Genomic DNA, 22,079 nt, shown 5'->3' on the forward strand with positions numbered 1-22,079 from the left:
TCGACGTGGTGACTTTTTAGCCTCTTGTTTGCAACTGCCTTTTTTAATACGCAAAAGCTTCAAATTCCCGACAATAAAAAGTAAAAAAAAATGTCAGGCATCCAAAAAACAGATTGATCTTGAGACCAGGGAACAAGAAGTGCAATAACGCTGACTCATTCCTGCATCCTATGCTGTAAGTGCTCAAACGTTGAATGAGGAAGTTGAATCATGCTTTAGTTCGATGAGTGGATACTGTGGAGAAAACAAGTGAAGTCATTAAACACTGGCGAGAATCATTCAGGATCATTTGCAATAGGCCAATACTACATTCACAATAATCTTTTCTTTTTTGTCCAAGTGTAATCAAAGGGAAGTGTTGCTGGAGGGTTTGTGCCGTATCATATATCATAAAGAAGTATAACTTCGAAGAGGAAGTACTGCAGTTCTCCTTTGAATTCTTCAGCTGCAATATCATCCAAAGACAGGCACAGGACCTTCAATCCTGTGTTTCTATACACCTGAACTCTAGTGTAATGGTATATCGAGATAGCCGAGCATGAACTGGGTTGTGTTTGAATCATTGAGGCGTTGTACCGTGGAATATACAGTAAGTGTATTCAAAAAGACAACAATGCCGGCTTAAATCAAGTGCTGTAACTCACACAACTTATTTGTGAGATGTATGCTGGCTGACCAGGATGACTCTGAAATGTTTGTTCAGACACTAAGACAACCCTTTCCATCACAGTATATGTTGTGAGACTGGCATTTTCAGAATTAACGGCAGCATTGTCTGTGGGAAAAAAAGGTTTTGTGGAGACACAAAGATTACCATCACAAAGAAATGAATGAACACCCTGGAAAACATCATCTGTATTCCCACCTACTTTGTATTGCCATTCATCTTTCTCTCTCCACCTGTTAAGAAACAAAAACAAAGAAAACTTGGCTTTTATGTGAATGTTGTCTCCAACCAATCCCCATGCAATTATGTAATTGATTATGTCAAAATAACTTTGGGAGGAGTGTGGAGGTTGATTAATCGAAACGAGATATCACATGTTAATAAGGGAGCATTAGTGGTGCTGGTAAAGAGATAATATATTTAGCCTACAGATATATTCAACTTTATTTCAAACACATGGATCCATAGAAAACAACAACAACAACAACAAATAAATACTATACAAGGACACCAAGACGCAGGTATTATCATTGCAGTTCAAAAGTCAACAGTGGTTCAATACATAGAGACGTTTGTTATACCTTGTGTCACTTTGTTTCGGCTGCAGTTAAGGCTATTTTGATTCCATTTTTTTAGTCAATCAATAGACATTTAAATGTGTACATGAAATTCTTCAACACAGCATGAACAGTGGGAACATTTGCAATTTGGCTTTCAAATGAGAAATGCGGATGTGGTTTCTTATGAAGTCTCTAAAACAGGGGTCACTTATAGGCGGACCGCGGTCCTAGTCCGGACCCGGACGCTGTTGTATCCGGACCCTGGACCTAAAACCGACAGGTAATTGAGAATTATTACATTTTGACGGAGCGCTTATATTTTAGCGCTTTACCTTGACCTTTTAAAACCAGTATGTCTCATATGTTCAGAGACTGTGACGATTATTAAAACCTCTTGTACACTGCTCCTATTTTTAGGCCTCTGCTCGAAAATTGCATACCCATACTAAAGAGAGTGTATTTCTGCAACTACAAGGTCTATTTTAATATTTTTTTGATTGTATAATACAGGTAACACTTGTGAGATGTGCTGATATCTGTACAATTGTGTATATGTTACTGGTTAATAACAAATACACATGTGACACAGCTCAAATTGAAAAAGTGTTCAGGTTCGCCTGAAAAAAAGCACTTGTGTCGAAAATATTACTTGAAATAAAGCCTAAAAATTTCAATGACATGCCCCCAGTCATAGCACAACCGGTTTTACAGTCTCTGTAATTTGATTTGATTTGTCCTCTCATTCGCCAAAATCGCTCCGTGCTTCTCGTCAGAGACCAAAACAAAGAGTACAGTACTGCAGTTTTTTGCCCAGAAAAACGTGGTTTTGTGGTAAAACTTGTAGTATTCTTCTAAATGTGTTCTTAGTTCATGTATGATTGTGTTTTGCAGTGTGTAAAATGGCTCCCGTGGTTGTTTCGCCCAGAATGTCTTTGTTACACAGGTATTTTTATTTATTTTTATTTATTTTTTTTATTCGTGTCGCAAAAGTGAATTGTACACAAGTACACCACCCCCTACCCCCCTCTAGCCCCCTTTAAAGTGGGCTGTCGTGTTCAAGAAGCAGCAAAGTGAAGCACCAGACAAACCCACTCACATCTGAAATGAAGGGACAGAAAAATAAACCTCAGAGCCCAATATGATCAGAATCCTAACACATGAATTCACTGTCCAACAATGATGTTAACAGAGAGGAGTAGAGCTGAAACAAGTGGTTTAATAACCACAGATATAACATACGTCCCTGCACATAAATGTATCTTATTAGAAGATGAGAAGAATATAATATCGTGGATTTGTTTGTTGACAATTACTTCACCCTGAATAAACTGAATTTAAAGCAGCAAGGCAAAGACAATTCAGTTAAAGTCCCTTTTCTTAAATTACTTTATTTTAAGATAAACATTTTTCAAAAGCTTTCTGTTATGTAATTTATTATTTAATCCTTATTTTACTTGAAACGAGAGAAGAACAATTATTTATGATTAGATTATGTCATTATTCATTCAGTTACATTTGAAATCTGATAATAAATATTGTTGAGATATTATTCAATTGAACTTTCTTTATTTGATTTGACAGTCAGTTGTTGACTACATACATTTATTGATAGAACTGTTGGGCTACTTCAATATGTATGGCACTAAATCATAAACATTACTGTGATGTTCTAGACCTTTGCTTGAGGAAATTATCTCTAACTGGACCTGTTGCATTTGAATTGACTACCCCCCTGACACAAAATAACGACATACTTTATGATTTGAACAAAGTTGAGGATGAAAGAATCCTCTACTGTAAATCCGGTGAAATATGTTCTAAATGTGAACGTTTAATCCTCAAATAGTCGGTGAAATAACTTTCACTTTTGAACCACTTTTAAACATCTTTTCATCGGTGACAGAAGTCGTTTATTTAACGTCTTTTCAACGGACAAATGCTCGCTGGGTAGCATCTGAGTCACAATGGGTTCGTTCCAGCCTGCTTGCATCAATATAAACATCATAATGGTCACTGAGCTCAGTCTTGGGGCACAATGTATCCAAGTCTCATCTCCACCTCCAAGCGCGCATCCGCGCCCCTCCTCGCCATCCTCCACCGGAACCGGCTGTGCATCGCCCGCCTCATCTCCGCGTTTCTCAGCCCGTAGACCACCGGGTTGATGACTAAAGCGGTGGCACTAAAAGCATTACCAACAACGACATGTGGAGCACGACCGCCGTGTCCGAGGGGATAGGTTCCGGCAGCGCCACCATGGCCGCGGTGCCCTCCACCTCCCACAGCGCGTCCGAGGCGACTTTGAGCAGCAGAGGTAGCAGCTGCAGGAGAAGCATCCCGCAGTAGAACAACACGGTCCTGCGCGCTTTGGTGTTGACCGTGTTGAACGGCATCCTCGCGTTGCGCGCGTCCTGGTACATCCTCAGGTAGGAGAACGCGTAGACCAGCAGGCAGACCAGCAGCGTGATGGAGCCCGCACATTTGCGAAAGACGGCAGAGGCACGGGGGAAGCCCATGTTGCTCCACCATGTCCGGCTCGCACAGTATCCCAGGGGTGACCTGCTCATTATTTTGCCCTCTCCCCATGTGCAACAACATCATGTTGATGATCCCGAAGGAGATGGAGTAGATCCAGATGAGGGCCAAGGCCAGCCGCCGGCGCATTTGAGTGAGGATGACCAAGTAGTGGATAGCGTGGCAGACGTACACGTAGCGCTCCAGTGCCATGCTCGTGATTCGAAAATCCACACCAGCGCCGGAACTGCCTGGCCAGACGGCAGTATGGATAGAAAGAGGCAGCCGGCTGGGTCCAGCCGCTCGGTTAGGTTCTCCTCGCTGAACCAGTCGCATTGTCCAGTGAGGCTGTGCGCTCCCGCTGCTGTCAACATAGGTGCTGTTTGCATTTTGAGCTGAGTGACATGTGTTGTTCAAATCATCCTCTTCCTCGACCCCTTTATATACAGTCATCTCTACGTACAAAAAGTCCACACTTCTCCGTTACCTGTATGTGCATCATCTAAATTGCCATAGGTGTTTAATAGAGTGTGCTGCAGATGTGGAACCACATGGAGCGTCTCAACGCGCTCTTACGCACCTGTATGATTGCTGATGAATCACATTCTCCATGTGATGGATTAGTTCATTAGATACCGAGAGGAACGTGTTCTGTGTCCATGCAAGAAAGAGCACATTTTTTTTTTTTAAATCATTATATTTCTCAAACAACATTACACATTTCCTGTCAGAGTGATATCCGACCAATCCAAAGACGAGAATTGTAACCACTGACATTTAAGTGCGGCTGTTTGAGTTGCACGTGCAGGACCTTTAAACACGCGCGCACATCATGCTTGCGGATTTTGCCATTGATTTGCCTTTATGTCGTTAATGAACACTGGAAACTGGAAACTGGCTTTTTTTGGCATTAAATCGAATAATTGAACGGGCAGTGACAAATCCCAATTGCACCAGGACATTGAGTATGTCGATGGTATGTATACAACAGTAAAAACAGTACAGGCAGTTATTCTGGAATTTGGGACATACTCGTACAGTATGGTTGTCGTGATTACCTTCTGTGCTTCAACTTTCCATTTCATATAGACCCAACATGTATTTGTACATCTTTAATCTGACAGGACAAAACACAGAGGCCAACTGAAAATGAATAATATAATTGAAGATTAAACATACAGATCAAAGACAGACACATGACTATGATCTTAATTAGAATTGTAGACATCTATTTGGATCTTGGCTCAACATCATTCAGTGGCTTTATTTCAGCTAATGTGGCAAATCGAAACACAGTCAATGAAATGATGTTAAATTAAAACACCTTCAGAATATATTTTAAAAAATCCCTTTCAAACTACATTCTGCAGCTGCTCCACGATCCTGCTGCCTCAGAAATATACATCTCCAACATAGGAGTTATATTCCATCGGTTACAGTTGACATCTACTGCGTGCACAAAGGCACAGCGTTACAAATTATTATAAAATAAGGAAGGACATCTTTATGTTATTCCGAGTGTGAAAAGCTGTTCAAAGAAATTATTAAGATATTATTCTCCAACCTGGATTTGGATTCTGACATACAGTAAACCTTCAATATGGACTGAATGATGAGGAAATAAAACAGCGTCTCTGGCTCTGTAGAGGGACAGCTTTTTAAAGAAAACCTGTCGCAGGTTAGGTTCACAGAGTCAGTTACCATGGCAATTGACCCAGAGTTTAAGTTACAGCTCGTTCTGTTTCCCTCAACTCAGTGTTATCTAACTCAGAGCTGTCACTGAACCTGCTTTGTGAAACAGGACCCTGGAGTTGTTTTTTTCTTCTGACTCATGAAAACATCATCTTTTGAGTAAGTGAAGGGTCAGACTGACCCCCGGTGTTGAAGACTGGTAAATGCAGTGCAGAGGTGAGCGCTTCTTCTCTGCCTGCAAGACAGCAGGAATTAGGCCTGATCCACACTGCTGCATTGTCATGTTTTATTAAACAATACCACAACAAGTCTAAAAACAAAACCCAATTTAAACCTTTGTGCCTGTCCCACGGATGACGTAAAGAGGCTTTTAAAAGGGTAAGCAGCTACAAGTACCTCTGGACCACCATCAACAGCGTTGCTGACTTTCAATGTAACACAGAACCTGAATGTAGCCCCTTCCATCCTACACAGCTTTCACATCTATAGCGAGCCTCTTGGCCTTCCCGTTTCTGGCTTGGTATGGGGGGGGGGCTCTCATAGACCAACAAGGCCAATCTGCGGAGGGTGATCCCCCAATAGGGCTCCAAGCTTTGTGGGGAGCAGTGCTCAACCCTCCAGCCAGCAACCCGGTCTCACTCCGAACTCGCTTGGTCAGTGCCCCTCGCGGTCTGATCCCGATAAGGTTGTCGCAATTTTCCAAATCCACATTTGGATGTGACTTTTGATTTTAATGTCATGATTCAATTTGATTTTTGATTCCTTTAAAAAGGGATGCTACATGGTACCATGATGGATATATTTTGGTTGGGATGTACCACACTAAGTCCATATGCTCGAATTACAATAATTTCATTCAATGTGTAATAACAACAACAGAAAGAAGATCCCCTGGCGGTCTGTAAGGTACTTTACAACAACAGACTGAGTTTCTCAGAGTTCACAAGGTACGTCTGAGTGCACCAAGAAGTCCCTCTCATAGTGTCCACACAGCACAATCGCCTCACTCTCTCTAACCCAATACACAGTTGAACTGGAAACACACACACACCCACACACACTTGTGTGTCACTGCACAACTTTGCACCTGATGCACAGCCGATCTATCACAATTCAATCGTACATGGGTTGAAAAGACCCAACACTGCTTTTGAGGTTGTACTAGGTACAACCACAGGGTATTTAAAGATATTTTTCTGTATCTATATTTGCAAATATACGTTTTGCAGTTTGAATAATGAATACTGCTGGACATTGTATGCTTTTAAAAGACACCCAGAACCACCCTTTTCAACATTTAACATGGTTTGACTTAGAATGACGTGGTTGTAGGCATAGAGGAGCTGGAAGGGTGAGTGTGAGTGACGGGACAGAAGAAGGGCAGCGAGAGGCACGAGAAGGGAAGGAGGGATCAGGATGAAGGGATAGAGGGCCGGAGGGGGAGGAGCGATGGCATACCCCCAGCCTTATATAGGGTGTGTTTGTCTGCATGGTTCAGCTGCTCCCCCAGAGAATGTCCAGGAATAGAAGGAGGTATAGAGGAGAAGAAGGTGGAAAGAGGAGGAGAATAAAGAAAGAGAAGAAAGAATAAAAGGAGGACAAAAGATGTCCCTCTCTGCAAACCGAAGTCACCTCACGCTTCAAAACGTTTTTCTCTAACCTAACCAGAGAAAAGCCTTGAGCCCGGCAGAGCATCAGCTGGTGCTGTCAGTCAATGAAGGCGATGACATAAGTTTGACGGCATGGAAGCTGAACTTACACTGTGGCCCTATGGGGGAAGGCAGGGGTGATGACAGAGAGGGGTGAGAGGAGGCTAAGATGGAAAGAGGAGACAGTGAGGATTAAAACGTGGAGAATAGTGGAAGGGTGTTTAAAAAAAAGGAGTGTTGTGTAGAGGGGCGGGAATAAAAGGTGTGGAGTGTGATGGATATAATAGGACAAGGGAGAAAAGAGGAGGGGAGGGGAAGGAAGTGAACAGGAGAGCATGTGTGCTGGTAGAATCTAAATGCTGAGAGCAGGTTAACCCCACTGCTGCTTTCATTTGTAATATCCTAATGACTGATTAACTGGTTTGGGTTTTTCTGTTATAGCAGACTGAAATGTTAGAAACCAGATTTGTCATGCCGGCTCAAAAAATTCGCTCCACAGTATTTGTTATGAATAAAATAAACAATGCATTTAATGCCTTATACAACACAACACTACTTTGCCCCATATTACACACATATTCTGCATGACGGCTATACCACAGCTGCTCTTGTTTCCATGCCAATGAGACAGTTCGCCGGGCATAAATAGATTTCCAGTGAAAGAATTGAGAAACTGCAGAGCCTTACTGCTTAAAATTCCACTGTCGACCAAGAACAACAGTGACTCTCGGATTGACACGTCTGTCAGCTGACCTGGTTGTCTGAAGTGGAAAAGGAATCCCTGCAAGTGTACATTTGATATTAGAGTGCATCTAACACACGAATAAAACTCATTCTTGGTTCTATTGATTGTGTTTGTTTTGTAACCCACGCAAGGGATGTCTGTTAGTTCCCCACTTTGGTTCCGACTCAAGGATCTCACCCACTGCTCCATGGATTGGCATGAACTTTGGCTCAGACGTTCGCGCTCCTCTCAAGAAGAATAGTAATAACCTAAATAATCCTTCAGCTCTCCATCCTGACGCAGCCACTGCGCCACCGTGCTGGCAAACCAAAGTTTGACTTATTTTAATTTACATCCTCAACTGAAATAACAACAAACATAATTAATTTAAGCTAATTTACCCAAACTAAGTGGTTTTGTTGCCTGAACATAACCAAGTAGTTTTGTTGCGGTTCTGTTGTGTTTCAATTTATATATATATAAATATATAAACTCTGATATGCATTTATTAAAAAAATAGAACAATAATAATTATTATTATTATAAAATACAATTTATAACAATATATGACGTCGGACTCTTATTTGCCATAACCATCTTTCAGTCAAACAACATTCATCACAGCAGCTGCTCTGCTACTGAAATTGAGCTCAAAGTTAGTTGCGCGCATCTAGCGAGCTAGCTAATGCTAACTCACCTGACAAGATAGACACACACACAATGCATGTTGAATGTTGTTCAACTGAACTGACAAACAATGCTTTTTATGGAAAACAGAAATATTGAATCTAATGGAATGATTGATGTGTTATTTATTCATTTTTTTTAACATTTGTCGTAGTATCGTCAATGGGTTTTTAAATACTTCTTGGAAAAGGAAAATGAAAATGTTTGGGAACCCCTGGTCTAGACATAAATGAGAGGGTTTCGTTTGTTTACTTGTTGACGGGGAGATAAACCAATAGGTAAAATATGGTACAGTTGTGTGGGATCACAAGTACATTTGACCGCCTCTTAAGTTACAGATGTCATAAGTGCAAGGGCAAGTCTGCAGCAGTGAAGACAGGGAGACGGGCAGATAGATGTGTTAACGGACACTGTGAAAGGGGCAGAGAATCTATGCATGCTGGTAGGTGGTAATGTGTGTGTGTGTGTGTGTGTGTTAGTGCTAGTGTTGTGTGTGAGCGTGCATGCACTCCTGATCCAGCCTGTGAAATCAAGTGTCCGTCTGTACAGAGATGCTCAGTTGATCCTTTGCCAAAATAGCCTCCAGCTGCCTGATGCCTGATGCACTGTGTTTTCTTTTCTTTTTTTAAAAATAAATCTCACTAAGCTTGTCTGTTATCTAAATATGGGGGATTGGGGAGAGTGCCACACAGGGGGATGTCCGTCAAGAGATTGTACGAGGGCACAAAATAAAGTCGGATTTGATTGGATGTCTCTTGTCTGAGGAGGGGGGCCCCTTGCCCAATCCTGATCATTTTCAGAAAAAGTGTAGTGGGATGAGAGGGTACTTATGGGGGGAGCAACGCCGCCTGAACTGTGTTGCAGGAGCACTTTCCCCGACGTCTGCCGTTTTTTACTGTTGTCTGTTGTTCAGCACAGCCAGCTGCCATGGTAAGAAACCGAAAACTGAGAAGGAGGTAAACAAGATGGACATTTAATTTTGAGGATTTGCTTTTGTTGTCAACCGATGAGGATAAAAACCAGATGGCAGAAGATGGATATTCTTCAAACCACACGGTCACCCAGCAAGTCCTCATGTGCAGCACAGCTGGGTTATCAGATGGATTTCTTTACAAGTGGTGTTTCTTCTTTTACGTCCTCTTCGCTGTTTGTTTAAAGACTGATGTGTTTGATATTTAGATCTGAGTTACTAAAGATAGGAAGCGCGCAGCTGAGTAAAGTGAGAAGACCTGCTGCCTTCTCCGAGTGTCCTAATTTAGGACATTCACCTTGAGAGAAAATCCCTCTCTAATCCTCTCCCAAATAGTTTTATGGTGAACTAATGGGTGGGCTTGTGTGGCCTTCTATATATTGCGGTTATTGATGAGGTTCTGTCAAGCAAACTGGGAGAGAGGGAAACTAATTGACTGTCCTCCTGGAATACCGTGGACCAGGATACAGCATTTAATGGGGAATACGACTCAATTTAAGTCAGCAACATATTCTCCTACAACAGATGATATGATTTCTCACAAAAGGTTATGTTAGTTTCTTTTGTGTTTTCTTATCAAATGTCCAGCAACATGAGCGATCAGTGCACAATTCCCTGCAGTGCAGAACCTGTTTAGGCAACACAAGTACTTGATTAGGTTTAGGAAAAGATTGTGGTTAAAATGAGTTCGGAAGTGGCGGTTACTAAAGTATTGAAGTTATGTGACAAATAAGTCTACGTTGACTTCTGGTTTTCGGGACTCAGACAGTGGTCTCATGGGTGAAAGTACGGTGTTTTTCGACCCTCCCATCCACCCTGACCTCCTCCCTATGCAGATGTTGTTGCTTATTACACTACGTCCACTTCCTGGGTCCTCAGCGATACACCTGCCATGACATAGTTGCGTCGAAACATCGGTGAAATACACTCTGTTTCAGGGAAAAACACCAGAGTCAGACTTCAGCGTTAGGCAAACTAAAAGAGCCCTGAACAGCTATAGACTTATTATGATGTTCAGATATAAATTACATGGAATCATGTTACTATTCTTACTCATTGTATCCCCAAATAACTAATGCAAGTGCCCAGAAAGCACTTGTATAGCCTGCTACTTACTGTGTACTTCTACTTCAGAGGAAAACATTGTACTTTCACACAACAGAGAAATATCACTATGTGTTACGTCTCAGATTCAAATTTAATTTACAAGTGTAAGTATTGCAATGCTTTGATCAACTCCAGCCAACATTTTCTTCAATGCTCCTCTTAGAAAATTGCAATGTAAAGTTGTGATGTCATCAGGCATCATGTCTGGATGTGAGAGCAAGATGGTAGGAGTGGGAGAACACCTACCAGTGGGAATGTTGTTGGATCAGACGGCAGCAGCAGAGAAAAACAATACAGTTTCAGTGTAAAAACTCAACAGTCTGCAGCGTCTCCCCGATCAAACAAAAGCCCTAAATGTGTGAAGGGAGTGGCGTTCCCCTTTAAGAACCATCATTCAACAAGTGCAGTTAGCTGGCAGAGGTTTAAACATGAGTTCTTACCTGACACGGGGCTATTTCCAGTCCTTGGCTGTCACTTTGTCTATGATAGCACCTGAAGCAGCAGAATCCAAATGTGGGTGATTGTGTGAGTGGCTGAGTCCTGGTGAAGACGCAATAATGACGTCTCCCTTTCTAATCACCTCTCCTGTCAATCTCCCACCTTTTTCCATTCGTCTCTCTGAAGCCCACTGACGCCCAAAGTGATGCCCGCTCCTTCCTGACCGAGGAGATGATTGCAGGTCAGTCCTTCATTATTTATGAATTACTTCAATGAATTGGTGGATTACACTTGATGTCTTCCCCTATACTAAAGCTGGTTCCAAGAGGAGCGGCAGATCAATGAATAAGCAGCTATAAAAAAGGGGTTTATGGAAGTTTTTCTTGGTAATTCCATTTATCTATTTCCCTCTGTCGTCCAGAGTTCAAGGCCGCCTTCGACATGTTCGACACCGACGGTGGCGGTGACATCAGCACCAAGGAGTTGGGCCAGGTGATGAGGATGCTGGGCCAGAACCCGTCGAGGGAGGAGTTGGATGCCATCATTGAGGAGGTGGATGAGGACGGTGAGGTCATTGTGTGATCAACAAATAGAAAAGGCATCTCATAGACATTCACGGATGATTGAAGGGCAGCTCGCTTGAATATTCCCGATTTCTTAATGTGGGGTTATGTGATTTTTCCAATCCAGAAGAGGCATACTTACTCAGCCATGAGAAAACGCTTTGTTTTGTAAGACTCTTGCACGTTGAAGAGTTACTGTACTTTCATAATGTTGGGTGACTTTTAAGAGAGAACGGTAAGAATCAAAGCAGCAGAGGCTGATATCCTGACTGTTAATCACCAGAATGACTCAAAAACATTGGATATCACCATTCCCACAATGCATTTCAACAGCATTCTGATTAGGTTCTACCTGCCTGTTAAATGCCCTCGTCTTTCAACTTGACGGCCGGCGGTTTTTGACGCTGATCTTTTGTCAAATGTCAGAGGTCTCAATCTTTAACCCTAACCCAGAGATACAAAAGACAGCAGCGGTTTTCATAGGCAGACTACGGTTCCTTGTGAAGTAAATGGACATTTCTCTGTAATATTGGTGCCCTTTAAGCAAGGCTTATCGAGGCAGAATAGGAGATATAGTAAAAGTAAATAAAAAATCTCGAGAGAAGACAGGGAAATGGCTAGAAATACGTGATGCTGTACATCTTAAATGTTTTGCTAGAATGTGATAAGTTTGATAAATTGATGCTGTAGTATGCCATGACTTTCTTTTGTTACTTTTTTATGACTCTTTATGACATACTATCCAATTACTTCTTTTCAGATATTATACTTTGACTTTTTTATGACTTTTCCCGACATTCTATATTATGATTTTTTTCAACATACTATACTATGACCGTTTTTGCCATATGACTTTTTTAATGACGTTTTCAACACACTTTTTTCAACATATTCAATTCAATTCAATTCAATTTATTTTTGTACAGCCCAAAATCACAAATTACAAATTTGCCTCAGAGGGCTTTACAATCGGTACACACAGGACATCCTCTGTCCCGGAGCCCTCACATCGGAACAGGAAAAACTCCCCCAAAAAACCCTTTAACGGGGAGAAAAGAGGGAGAGACCTGTGGGAGAGCAACAGAGGAGGGATCCCTCTCCCAGGATGGACAGAAGTGCAATGATGTCATGTGTACAGAATGAACAACATAACAGAGTAACAACACATTCAATGCATATGACAGAACCACGGCGGGAGACCAGACCAGGGTCCAGGTATCACCAGGATCCACGGGAACCTGCGAGGTGAGAAAGCACAGAGACTCCGGTGAAGAAGCAATGTCAGTAATGCGCGTTAATGGTATCGCAATATAAAATAGTGTTGTGAGTAATAATAATAATAATGACAACATGACATACTATACTATGACCCTTTATCACTTTTTTTGACATTCTATATGTATGTCTTATTTATTACTTTGATTGACATGCTATACTCTGACTTTTTGACAAGATTTTCGACAAACTATACTGACTATTTTATTACTCTTTTCAACATACCGTTGACCGTTTTTTGCATACTATACTCTGACCTTTTAATGACTTTTTCGATGAAACTATAACATCACTTTTTAATGACCATTTTCAACATACTGTTACTTTTTTCGACATTCTATAGTATAACTTATTTATTACTTTGATTGACATATTAAACTCTGACTTTTTCTGACATTCTATATTCATTTCTTTACATACTATGCTATGACTATTTAATGCCTTTTCCTGACATTCTATTTTATGATTTTTTTCGACATACTAAACTGACTTTTTTTATTGGCGAGAGACAGAGAGATTTGTGAGTGAATGAGAGCAAACAAAGACTGTCCTAATGTAGGAAGTTAGAGTAAATCCCAACATTTTACATAGTTAGTTAATTATTTTACAGGAGTTTTGTGCGAGTATCTTACCACAGCATCCTACATCGGACACCACGGAAGCCTGAAGTGAGCTCTGACGCAGACCGGCACGCAGACTTCCTGCCCCCAGGTAGCATTGAAGACTGGCTGACCATCCTTACACAACGCTGACGGCAGCCTGCGGCTTGCCCCACATGCTGACTCCTGTCACCATGCAGAACTCAAGAGCGCGACTGTGTCCGCTCTCACAGTTCAAACACTCACCGTCAGCATTGGCTCAGAGGGGCCAGGGCTACTACCTGGGTGTACTGAAATGACAACTGACTGCACAGAAGAGAACAGGTCTTTAAAGTTTGACGGAATTATTCGGTGGATAATAGTTATTAAGACAAATAATAAGTCTTTCAAACCATCTGCACTCATCGTATAGGGATCCAAGTTACCAATAACCTTCAATTTGTTTGGGTTTTGTTTGGGTGGCACGTATCACTGCTCTGATTGAAAGAAAAGATTACCCAATTTGCATTTTACTACTATGACTACTATGTACTACACTATAACGTTTTTATGACTTTATTCGACATGCTATACTGTGACTTTATTCAATATGCTTTACTACTTATATAGACTTATTCATGACTTAGACCAGCGGTTCCCAAACTTTTTAGGCCACGCACCCCCTTCTACATCCCGACCGGTTTCACGCACCCCAAATCCCCCACATCTTAAAAATAAGCAACAGAGCCTATTTATAGCCGCATACAAATCGGACCAATGAGGAGTTTTGTAACTCCTCAAATGAGATTAATATTTGTTAAAATATAATTGATGTGTACTTTCTGTATTTGATTTGACAGTTGTTTACTACACAGAGACGTTACTACCACTAGACTTCTTGAATATAGATATAAGGGGTGATGGTGGGTCCCGCAGCCAGACCAGTTGAGAACCACTGCTATAACGAGTTGCACTGCACATGTAGCTTCCTTCCCTTTAAGTCCCTCTCCCCTCTCTCCTCAGGCAGCGGTACCATCGACTTCGAGGAGTTCTTGGTCATGATGGTGCAACAGCTCAAGGAGGACCAGGCTGGAAAGACTGAAGAAGAGCTTTCAGAATGTTTCCGTATTTTTGACAAGTATGACTCGTAATACTGATACAAAGACAAATACAAACTACCACGTGTTACCGCATTCAAGATGTTCATCTTGTGCTGTGGCTGAATTGAAAAGCCCATCAATTAGAATATTTGAGAAATAGGCAACGTTTTAATGGCCTGCAGAACCTTTTTTGAACACTTTGAAAAAAGTGCATCAAAAAACCTTATTTATAAATCTTATGTGATGCTATTGACAAAGCATCGGATAACTTCCCATCTAAAATAGCTACATTGCCAAAATATTTTGGGCACCTTTAAGCATTATCTTTTAGTACTGTATATATACTCACCATTGTTGGATAATTGTTATAATTACATATATATATTCACTGTGTTTGATCTCTAACTCCTGAGGGATATATCTGTCTCTTTAGCTGCTAAATGCTCCACTATTTATTTCAAGTGGCTGACTTTGTCTGTCTGCTGTCTGGTTCTGAGCAGGGAGTGTACAGTGGGTTTTTTAAGAGCTTTTTCCCTGAGAACAGCTGACCTGCTGTAGCCAAAGACAACACTGAGAACAGAGAGTGAACCACAACAGTAACGCTGAGGGCCGGACAGCTGAACATTGAGGTGAAACTACTGTATAAAAAGCTCCGTAAAAGACAAATTCACAGCTATAATTTGAAGGAGTACATTGATTGTAAGGGGACTGACATTCCCCAAGTGGCCACAGACACAACTCAAAATGAATCTATGCTCCGTATGTGCTGGATGTGTAAATAAGCAACTGTCTGCTAACTAGCCTGATCAATACAGCATCTGGACCAATACATCGGGTATCGACATTATCTCATCACAGATATGTTGTATCAGCGTGCACGTTGAAATACGTAGAAACTGTGCCACCGTTACAGATTGTGTCCGGCACTGACATTCTTCAACTGCAAAATATCCCACTTAGTATATTGGTCAAAGTTCTTTAACAACCAAATTTAAGGGATCCTTGTGCTATGCATTTATTTAAAAAAAGTTATATCCAGCAAAACTATTGTTTCCTGACTTTCTCTTGCCTCAAAAGTCCAGTTTCGTTGGACTTAGTTAAGCCACAGGCCACGGTTAAGGCTGCGGAATGATAGAAGTGTGAAAACTGGCCTGAACTTTAAAAATAAACTAAACCTGTTTTTAACGAATACGTCCAGTGTGTGTGTGTGTGTGTGTGTGTGTGTGTGTGTGTGTGTGTGTGTGTGTGTGTGTGTGTGTGTGTGTGTGTGTTTGCGTGGTGATGTAGAACAGCAGGTAGGCGGGAGATTCGGTTTTGCACATTTTCATTTGATGTTGCTTCTTCTTCTCAGGAACGGAGATGGTTTCGTCGACCGGGAGGAGTTTGGAGAAATCCTCCATCTCACTGGAGAGCCAGTGGTAGAAGAGGATATTGATGAGATGTTCGGTGAAGGCGACACAAACAAAGACGGAAAGATTGATTTTGATGGTAAGATTAAGCTTTGTATCGAGCCAGAAGCGTTTCTTCTTCTCCTGTGGACTGCGCAGCGTCTTCCATAATGTCTGCAGTATCTTCAGAGGGAGAGACTAGACTTCCACATCCGCTCACATTTTCAGTTATACTGTCACAGTATACAGTGACACTTATTCGCTCTCTTTTTCAGAGTTAGATGAGAAGGTAAATACAGCTCTCAAATGTTTCCGTCTTTATGTTACTCTCAGATAACCAGCTGCTTCAAAATCAGTCAGATTTAGGAGTGGTATCAAGCTCTCGCTCTCTGTTTAAAGCACATTGAAAAAGTTACAAAGTAACATACAACATCAACGTAACAGTCAGAAGAAAAAGACAATGCATATACATATAAAAGTGTATCTCTGCGTTGATGTCAATCTCATCTTTACATCTCACTCTTGGTAAGAAAGCAAATATGCATATTTCCCAGGAAGCAGAAGTAGGCCTATTCCTTTATATAAGTCCATGTAAATGAAATAGTTTTTGGTTGAATCATTATTTATTATAAATGCCTCATATCAGAGGAATGATTAGAGACTGTAACCATCAAATCTCACTTTTCACACCTATTTAGAGGAACCTAAACCTTGATTTATCACAATTATCTGTGGTGTTACAAAGCACAATGATTGTGTTTACTTCCCCTTTCATTAATCTAAATCTTAATCTAAATAGCAGCTTCCTCACAATATATGGACCACAGTCACACGTTGACTTGTTCCTTGTGTGTGTGTGTGTGTGTGTGTGTGTGTGTGTGTGTGTGTGTGTGTGTGTGTGTGTGTGTGTGTGTGTGTGTGTGTGTGTGTGTGTGTGTGTGTGTGTGTGTGTGTGTGTGAATATATATATATAGACGGAGAGAGGGAGAGAGAGAGAGAGAGAGATATATGAGGCATTTCAACATGAATGAAAATGAAATGATGAATAGAACATGTAGAGATATTAGTCCTGACTTTAAAACTGTCCCGTTGAAACAAGCAGACATGAGGAGGGACAGGAACATAGAATTGCTCATCACATACAGTGTTTATGCGTCACAATCACATGTTCTCCATGATTTCACTTCAACCCACGAGTTCACGGAGAGGTTTCGTCCACACCCAAACACACACTTTGCAGCCCACAGTTCATCTGTTCAGTGGTTTCGATCATGTGATGGATCGGTGGGTGGGGGTTGGCTTGATTGACCATTGACCTCCCTTTTGTCCCCCCAGAGTTTCTGAAGATGATGGAGAACGTCCAGTAGCGAGGGCCAGCTCTACATTCCTTGGTCACCCTTTCTCAGAGAGAATACAAAGCACGCTGTCTGATGAGGAATCTGCTCAGAGAAAACTTTACACGCGATAAAACCTTGTCCAATTATGATATGATGTTGTTCCTGAGACGTGCCCCCCCCCCATCCCCTTCCCACTTGAAACCCAGGAGCTCGGTGACGAATCCTATAAATATCCGTCCGTTCAAACCTTTTAAGACGAAGGCTAGCCTCCGTTGAGCCAGCTGTCCCCTTTTGCAGCTGCCGCTTCTCCAGAAATGCTACACCACTTAGCTTAGAACCCCCCACCCACCCTCCTCCTCCTCCTCCTCCTCCTCCCCCTCCTCCTCCTTCAAACTAAATACCTGCTCCAGCCTGTTCTGTGCTTTCTAAATAAATCCACCTTTCTCCTTGTTCATCTCTGCAAGTTATTCTGCCGTGCATGTTTTCATGCTTGTGTTAATCTCGTCCGTCTGGCCTTTGGACTCTCTGACACACAACCACACAGAAAGGTGATCATACACACCAACACACAAGCACAAGCAATTTCTACACCACCAACAATCTACCTTTCCACACACACATTCTTGGTCTTATCTCTCTATTCCAGTCCTGAACTTCAAACTAGCCTCCACGCTGCGCTCTGAGCTGCCTCTATTTGCATGTACAGTGCCGTGTACCATCTCCCTGTCATATCTGAGGACTTTTTCAATGATGTAGTTTAAATTGATCCCTCCCAACTCGTTTTCTGTCATAACTATCTGACATCGATCTTCTCGTAGTGGTCTCCCAGCACAGAAATCAATGCCGGCAGTGGCTCATCCCCCAGCGCGAGAGGTGAGGCCGAGCAGCCGGCCAGCATTGGAGGCTCGAGGCGGTCGCGGAACCAATTCCTCCTTTGGAACATGCAGGTCTCCCTCCGGGTATATAGCCTGCAGGGCCCCACCACTTCTCAAAAAGCCAACATCCCTCCCCTTCCTTCATGGCTGCTCCCCTCCTCAGCATCCTATCCACCTCTGCCGTGTCTCGCCTCGGGCCCCTCCCTCCAGGAAGCCCCCACCGTATAAGGAGAATCGGGTCGAGTTCAGCTGGCAGTGTGGCACCGGGATGAGCGGGTGTCTCTCAGCCTAAAAATCATCCTGCTATTCACGGCGAAAGGGGGTGGAGGCAGAGAGAGGGTGCTAGAGAGAGGGGTGTGGGAGATGGGGTCCCGGTTTTGGGTTTCACACCCAGATTGAAACTCCATCATCACAAAACCCATACTTTAGCATACTTTAAAATCTTAGGCTCCCCCACCACTGTCTTACATTTACAAGGCCGAAGATATTTATTTGTTTTTAAATGCTATTTTGGGAGATATAGAGGCCATACAGGGAGGAACCATAAATGAATTGGATTTGTGTGAATGTATTCTGCTTTTCTGTGTGGCTTCTGTCACAAAATGTCACTCTTCTTCCTCACATCCCACCCCCTGATCACCTCAATCTTAACAAGGTAGTGAAATATTCTCTTCCTACCTTGACCTGGATCACACACACACACACACAAAACTCAGAATTTACCTCTTTTACTTTCTTCAACCCCGCAACTCAAAGAAACGAGGTGCTTTTCCTCTCCAAAGTGTGATTGGCTTGCGGTGGCCTCAGAACCCTAAAAGTTCAGGATACTAAATCTGGAGGCCTGTGAGAGGAGGGGGGCGGGACCTGGCCGTCCCGTTTAAAGTGTGTCTGAATCTTCACTTGGCGTTTAGTCTCTCTGTTGGGGTGCACACGGATTGACCACTCCTTTTGGGCTTTTTTTTCTCTTTGGATATCTGGGGAGGGAAAAGCTAATCCACAAACATGGTAAGACCAAGAAATTGTGCAAACAATGACCCGTTGAACTTTTTCCAAGTTGGTCTCTTAACCAGCAAAAAAATTATTTATTTACTAAAATGACAGCAAGAAGATTTATCAATAAAGATATATGGAAGTCTTAAAAAAACAAGTTGTTGAGAAGCATGTTTCCTTCTTTTGATAAGGACTAGGTCTGAATCTGTTGGCTTCCACTTCAAATTGCTTCACTTTTATTTTTTACATTTTTAGAGCTTGTATATTCATACTTAGTTTTAGTATATTTAAATATAATTCAAAATGAATCAATGAGTAATCTGTTGCAAATATTACTGCTGGTGGCAGAAAGTGGAGACGGGGAGCTGGGTGGGTGTCAGCTGGGAAGGTGCGGATTGTGCTTCGGCGACAGATTCCCCAGGATTAGATGTCTGCGGGCCATATACAGCGAGCTTAATGTGTTGAGCCTGAAATAGCTCGAAACGCGCACCACGACATCCTGCAACACACGTGAAAGCATGTCGTCATCACCAACACTAATCATACAGTAAATGATAACTCTATGTAATATTCCTGTCATCTGTAACTCTACTGTTCCTTTGAGCTTTGGTGATGTTATAAACGAGTACAATGCTGCTAGTAATATTCCCTTAAAAAAGCAGTATGGCACGGGCCATGGGCCTCGCGGCTATATTGGCCCAATTAGTGTGGTTTTCACTGGAATCATCAATGAAGCCCGCGTGTAGTGAGTGAATGATCTGTTTTCTTCCAGACTGACGCTCAACAAGAGGCCCGCTCCTACCTGAGCGAGGAAATGCTGGCTGGTGAGTACAGGCTACAGTAACGCGTTACTTTAGCAATCTCGTTACCGGGGCCGGTAACCAGTAATGTATTAATCAAATGACAGGAGGCCTATGGTTGTTTTCAGTGGTCTCACCTTAACGGTCTTACATCTCCTCTTCCTCCAGAGTTCAAGGCTGCCTTCAACATGTTTGACACCGACGGTGGCGGTGATATCAGCACCAAGGAGTTGGGTCAGGTGATGAGGATGTTGGGCCAGAACCCGACGAGAGAGGAGTTGGATGAGATCATCGAGGAGGTCGATGAGGACGGTGAGCGACGGATAACGCGGCGTGACGGCGACGCAGCGTGCCACGTTGTGCGCAATCAGTTTTTATATGTAGGCTATTCCACATCTGTGATTAGGCGTTGGTTAAGCGCACATGCGCAAACAGAGCATATTGACCCCCCATCAGCAGACACTTCTTGGTTTTGCTTTCAATAGTACAAATCATTATATTATAACGATTGGGAATAATGTATCTCCATGTGCTTCCTTTACTGTTCATGCGTAAAACTGTGCGCAAAGACTACAGCGCACATGCGCAAAGAGAGAATATTGAACCCCATCAGCAGGCAATTCGTCTTGGTTTTACTTTCAATTACGCAAATCATTATTATAATCTTTAATTAAAGATCGGGAATAACTTATCTGTGTGTTTCCTTTTACTGTAGTTCGTGCGTAAAACTGCGTAAAGACTATAGCGCACATGTCGTGTCCCACAAAGGAGCGCACGGCGTTTGGGCCTTTGTTAATTGGGCACATGGCTCCTTTGTACCCCCTCAGGTAGCGGCACCATCGACTTCGAGGAGTTCTTGGTCATGATGGTGAGGCTGCTAAAGGAGGACCAGGCTGGCAAGAGCGAGGAAGATTTGGCTGAGTGCTTCCGTATATTCGACAAGTACGTCACTGTGTACAGAGCGTTGTTTCACTCTGTAATGATGTACTCATTGTTCTGATATCGGTATTTTTGTTTATTTGCTCATGTTTACGATCCTGTACATTTGTGCGCAGGAACGGCGACGGTTATATCGACAGAGAGGAGTTCGCCCAGATCATCCGCAGCACCGGCGAGCCCGTCACAGAGGACGAGATTGATGAGCTGATGAAGGATGGAGACAAGAACTCAGACGGCATGCTGGACTTTGACGGTACGTGATGATGATGATGGACATTGGTGAAACGTTTCCAGTTATTTATTATCCTATTTAGGACTTAGGAAGTGTTTGTGAAACTCTAAAGAATGTACAGTCATTTAAGATTTAATCAAAAAATGTAGCAGCCAGAGTCCTATATATTTCTTTGTTGTTGTATGCCTATCTGGTACTATATGGTGAGGTTTTAGGTAATTTCGACTTTAATGTTGTAAATGATAAAAATAGATATCTAAACCTCCCTCTGTAAAAGCATTTTACTCGAATATATCAACAAAATGAAACAAGAATGTCAAAGCTGGTTTTATACGATGTTCAGATTTCTGTTTTGGAAATGAATGAAAATCAGCAAAAATTTGTAACGATAACTTGCAGTTTGTAACCTGAACTTCCCGTCTCAATGACACCGTCCCATCGCTCTTCTCTTTCCCAGAATTCCTCAAGATGATGGAGAATGTGCAGTAAAACCAGAAAGACTCGTGGACATTCCTCCTCCTCCTCCCTGTGAACCCCCATTCTGAATGCATCCGACTCCCCACTGACTCACTCAAACTCTCCCCCTCTCACACACACACACTCCCTCCTGTCCACCTGGTTCACTGCCTCTCTCAATCCTCAACAGACAGCTTGGGCACCCGGCAGGGGTCGCTGGGTGGGGGGGTGCTACACTCACTTGCTCTCTTGTGAATGCAGACAGCCTGTGGATGAGCTGACACCGTACCCCGTCATCAGCAAGCCCCCCCCCCTGGTAAAGATCGGCTCTAGATGTAGATCTCGAAAGAAACGGCAGCATGTCACCTGCTGCTTAGACCAATTCAGTCAACCACTACTGTACAGAGAAGTAACTTGCTTGAACAGAATAAATTAATTAACACAAGCTCACTTGTAGTTGGTCTGTCATATTTATAGTCTGTGTAAAAAAAAAGAATGTTTTGAGGAACATCAATAAAATGTTTGTTTCTTCCTTTTTCCA

At 42.4% G+C, this 22,079-nt stretch overlaps 2 protein-coding genes across 3 annotated transcripts; both read left to right on the forward strand.

Moving 5' to 3' along the window:
• The first annotated feature begins 9,300 nt into the window (after positions 1-9,300).
• LOC306781394 (troponin C, skeletal muscle) lies at positions 9,301-17,698 on the forward strand. Of its 2 annotated transcripts, XM_079274235.1 has the most exons (6): positions 9,301-9,420; positions 11,192-11,246; positions 11,427-11,570; positions 14,445-14,559; positions 15,873-16,009; positions 17,245-17,698. In XM_079274235.1, the coding sequence occupies exons 1-6, from the start codon at positions 9,418-9,420 to the stop codon at positions 17,274-17,276; spliced, it is 486 nt and encodes a 161-aa protein (XP_079130361.1). In that variant the 5' UTR covers positions 9,301-9,417; the 3' UTR covers positions 17,277-17,698. The 2 variants fall into 2 exon arrangements, with proteins under 2 accessions (XP_079130361.1, XP_079130362.1); XM_079274236.1 differs by lacking the exons at positions 14,445-14,559; positions 15,873-16,009; positions 17,245-17,698 and adding exons at positions 12,753-12,813; positions 13,454-14,389.
• A 1,303-nt stretch (positions 17,699-19,001) lies between these two features.
• On the forward strand, positions 19,002-21,983 carry LOC306781395 (troponin C, skeletal muscle-like). The gene is made up of 6 exons (XM_079274237.1): positions 19,002-19,126; positions 19,884-19,935; positions 20,080-20,223; positions 20,739-20,853; positions 20,967-21,103; positions 21,540-21,983. Exons 1-6 carry the CDS (start codon positions 19,124-19,126, stop codon positions 21,569-21,571), a joined length of 483 nt encoding a protein of 160 aa, XP_079130363.1. The 5' UTR covers positions 19,002-19,123; the 3' UTR covers positions 21,572-21,983.
• The last annotated feature ends 96 nt before the right edge of the window (positions 21,984-22,079 follow it).

The sequence above is a fragment of the Melanostigma gelatinosum genome (genome assembly GCF_949748355.1).
Source record: "Melanostigma gelatinosum genome assembly, chromosome: 8".
Taxonomy (NCBI): domain Eukaryota; kingdom Metazoa; phylum Chordata; class Actinopteri; order Perciformes; family Zoarcidae; genus Melanostigma; species Melanostigma gelatinosum.